General features: G+C 39.9%; 1 protein-coding gene across 4 annotated transcripts in view; it reads left to right on the top strand.

Annotated features, from left to right (window-relative positions):
• The window catches only part of Pcdh19 (protocadherin 19), a 130,574-nt gene that overhangs the window by 2,531 nt on the left and 124,992 nt on the right, over nt 1-3,051 (top strand). For 2 of the 4 annotated variants that reach the window (XM_010623384.2, XM_010623383.2), the window contains exon 2: nt 2,432-2,572. The exons of the other annotated variants lie outside the window; for them this stretch is intronic. In XM_010623384.2, coding sequence (XP_010621686.1) covers nt 2,432-2,572 — 141 coding nt within the window. The remainder of the gene's footprint in view (nt 1-2,431; nt 2,573-3,051) is intronic. 4 annotated transcript variants of the gene reach the window in all.

Raw genomic sequence — 3,051 nt, 5'->3', positions numbered from 1 at the left:
GAGGAGGAGGGAGGGAGAAAAAGGAACGGGGGAGAAAGAGAGAGAGAGAGAGAGAGAGAGAGACATTCTGGTCTAACTATTTTGAGGACAGGTACTGAAGGGAGAGGGAGTGCTAGCAGCTGCCCTTTTGTTTTGGAAAGATAAACTCTGGAATAGAAGTCTAAGATGGAAAAGAAACTAAGGAGATGAAAACTGGAGTGTTTGAGGAAGCAGGGATTCATGTTTTTTAAGTCTATTCTTGGCTATTTTTGTATCCAGTCCCTAAACATCTGAATATATAAAGTGAAATCCTGTCAAGCATCTGCATGTGATTGAATATCTGCTTGGTTGATGTGTGGAGACCAAACATTGCAATGAGGGAAATGTCTTTGCATTTAGATATTTCAGTAAAAATAGCTATCTTCTGGAGTTGATGGTTCTTTCCTTCACGGTGGGACTGTGCTGTGGCATTTAGATCTGATCTCTACTAGTGGGTTGTTTTTCCTTACAAGTGTGTGCAGGATGTGTATGTCTTGGGGGAAGAGAGAAGAAAATGTGGAAATTCAAATGACATGTATTTTTTTAAATTCCTAAACAGCATAGTAGAGGGTCTTGCTGAAGTCCTTGGATAGAAAAAATAAGTCATAAGAATATCTTGAATCCACTTTAGAATAACACATGATTTTTTCCAGCAGTGTCCCATCAAAATGGTTGAAAAAGTTGCTTCTTTACTTTGCTGAAAATGAATGGTACTGTTATTTCCAACCAAGGTGTGTGTGTGTGTGTGTGTGTGTGTGTGTGTGTGCGCGCGCTCGCGCGCGCGCGCGCACACCCTCTCGCGCTGGCGCCTGTGTACGCTTTCAGCACACCTACACATCCAGTGTTTTTTGTGCCATCTGTGCTTGCATGTTAATCAGTCAAAATATGTTCCTGTAGGTCAGATTGATATTTGACACCTTCTGAAATGCACACTTCTGTGAATCAGAGCCCCTGAATATGTAACAGCCATGCAATTATTGTTTCCCTTTTACTATTCTCTGCATTACACAAGTTAGTAGACAAATGCTAACCACACATGAATATCAATCAGGTGCCATAAAAGAGCAGCTGCAATGCCTCATAAATGCTTTAATCCTGTTACTAGTGAAATGGCCATGACTTTTCTTTCCTTTAGCTCTGAGTCATTTCAGATGGGAGAAATGGAAATTAATATTTCTTTTACCTTTGAAACCTGTGACTGCCAGTGTTGATTTTTATGGGAGAAAAATACAGGGTCTATAAAATTTTTTTATATGGAGATAATGTTAGAATACATTCATTTAAAGCCGTTTTCTCAGTATAAAGTAAATGCATAAGTCCCCTTTCTTTATGAAAAAGAAATCCAGGTTGAAATAAGATAGTGAAGGCTTTGCCACCTCTTGGTGATGTAGTATGGCTAGAAGTAAGAGCTCTTTCTGAGAGCTTGCCAGGAAGATCATTAAACAGGGAGGTGAACATTTGAATGGGGGGGATTCAAATCTTAATGCCCTCAAACTTCACCCAAATGTGTATTGTGTAAAGCACTATCTTTTCTGTGATGGGTAGGGATTAATGAAGTATAGTTTAATTAAATACTTGGTCAGTACTGAAAGGAGTGTGCAGTGAATGTCTCAGTTGAATAATTGGATGGGTCATTGCCAAACTTACCCATCATAGTAAACAAAATGATTAGAACTTCTCATTTATTTTGCAAACAGATTAGAAGAGAAGAACAAACCTATCCCTGGGGTTTGGGTCATGTTATATGCTCCCAAGCTTAAGTAGCATCAGCTTACTTTCACTGCAAATCTGCTTGAGCACCAAGTAAAAGAGTGAGGGGAACTCATTTACTTAGTTCTATCCTGGGGGCAGAGCAAGAATTTTCTTCAGTGGATTGCAATTTCCTCATCTGCTCAGACTTCTTAGAAACCTAAAGTTCAGGAGAGTATCTTTTTATGTAATTAGGCAGAGGTTTCTTCTTTTTAGGTTCTGCAGAGCCTTTTCCTCAAATGCATTCATTTATGAGACTTGCAAGATGATCTGCAGTTGCTGCTTGAATTGGGCTCCCATTTTTGTATTCAGACAATTACCTTTGTCAGTAAAGATACTGGCACCATCTTTCCCTTGTAAAGATCAACTTGTATTATTTATTAATCCTATAGTTTTGCTGATTATTGCCCAGAAATTGAATTTCCAAACAACAAGATTAAATCATTATGTGCAAGATAATAAATGACACTGAGAATCTGGCTACATTTTAATGTATTTCTTTTGACAAGTCTTTTAATTCTTGGTCTCTTTGAGACACATAGCTGAGTCTGTGTCAGTGTTAATTAAATTGAGCTCTTTATGTTCCAGTTGCAGCACAGCTGCTTGTAGGTACACCTGAATGGAGAAGGATGCTGAATGCACTAACCTTTAAATTCCTTTGCAGTAATTGTTTAACCATCACTTGCCTCCTCGGCTGTTTTATAAAAGGACAAAACAGCAAGTGTCTGCATTGCATCTCGGTTTCTCCCATTAGCGAGGAGCAAGACAAAAAGGCAGAGGAGACAGTGAGCCTAAGGGGAAAGAGGTAAAAAGGCATTTTCCTCCCATTCAAATGGGCTTGGCTATCAGATTTCTCTGGGAGAAGTAGTGGTGGGGTGGAAAGTTGAAGGGAACTGGGCAAGAGCCGGGAGCAGGGTATGGAGAAGAGTTGCTGAGAGGATACCAACAAACAGGGTCTAATCTACACCAGTTCAAAACTGATCACATCAATTATAGGGGAAGCAGATTCAGGGCGCTTTTCATATAGCATATGCCCGGAGGAGCTGGAAAGGGGGTTATTTTTGAATTTCTCTTTATTTCCTCTTCTGTTAAATTGAGACTTGCTTCTTACTTCACCTAGGAGTTTATCTGGGTTCCAATAAAGATCCAGATTTAAGCATTTTTAGCCTTTCTCTCCCAGAAGCTCAACTCCCCCCATCCCCTCACCCTGCTCATTGGCCACTCAAGAAGAAAAATTCTGTATTTAAAGTACAGGAACTTGTTTTTGGTGGTGGGGGTGGGGGT

This window comes from Fukomys damarensis, unplaced genomic scaffold (assembly GCF_012274545.1).
Source record: "Fukomys damarensis isolate Sample0158 unplaced genomic scaffold, DMR_v1.0_HiC HiC_scaffold_39, whole genome shotgun sequence".
Classification (NCBI taxonomy): domain Eukaryota; kingdom Metazoa; phylum Chordata; class Mammalia; order Rodentia; family Bathyergidae; genus Fukomys; species Fukomys damarensis.
This window is presented reverse-complemented; position numbering and strand designations above follow the sequence as displayed.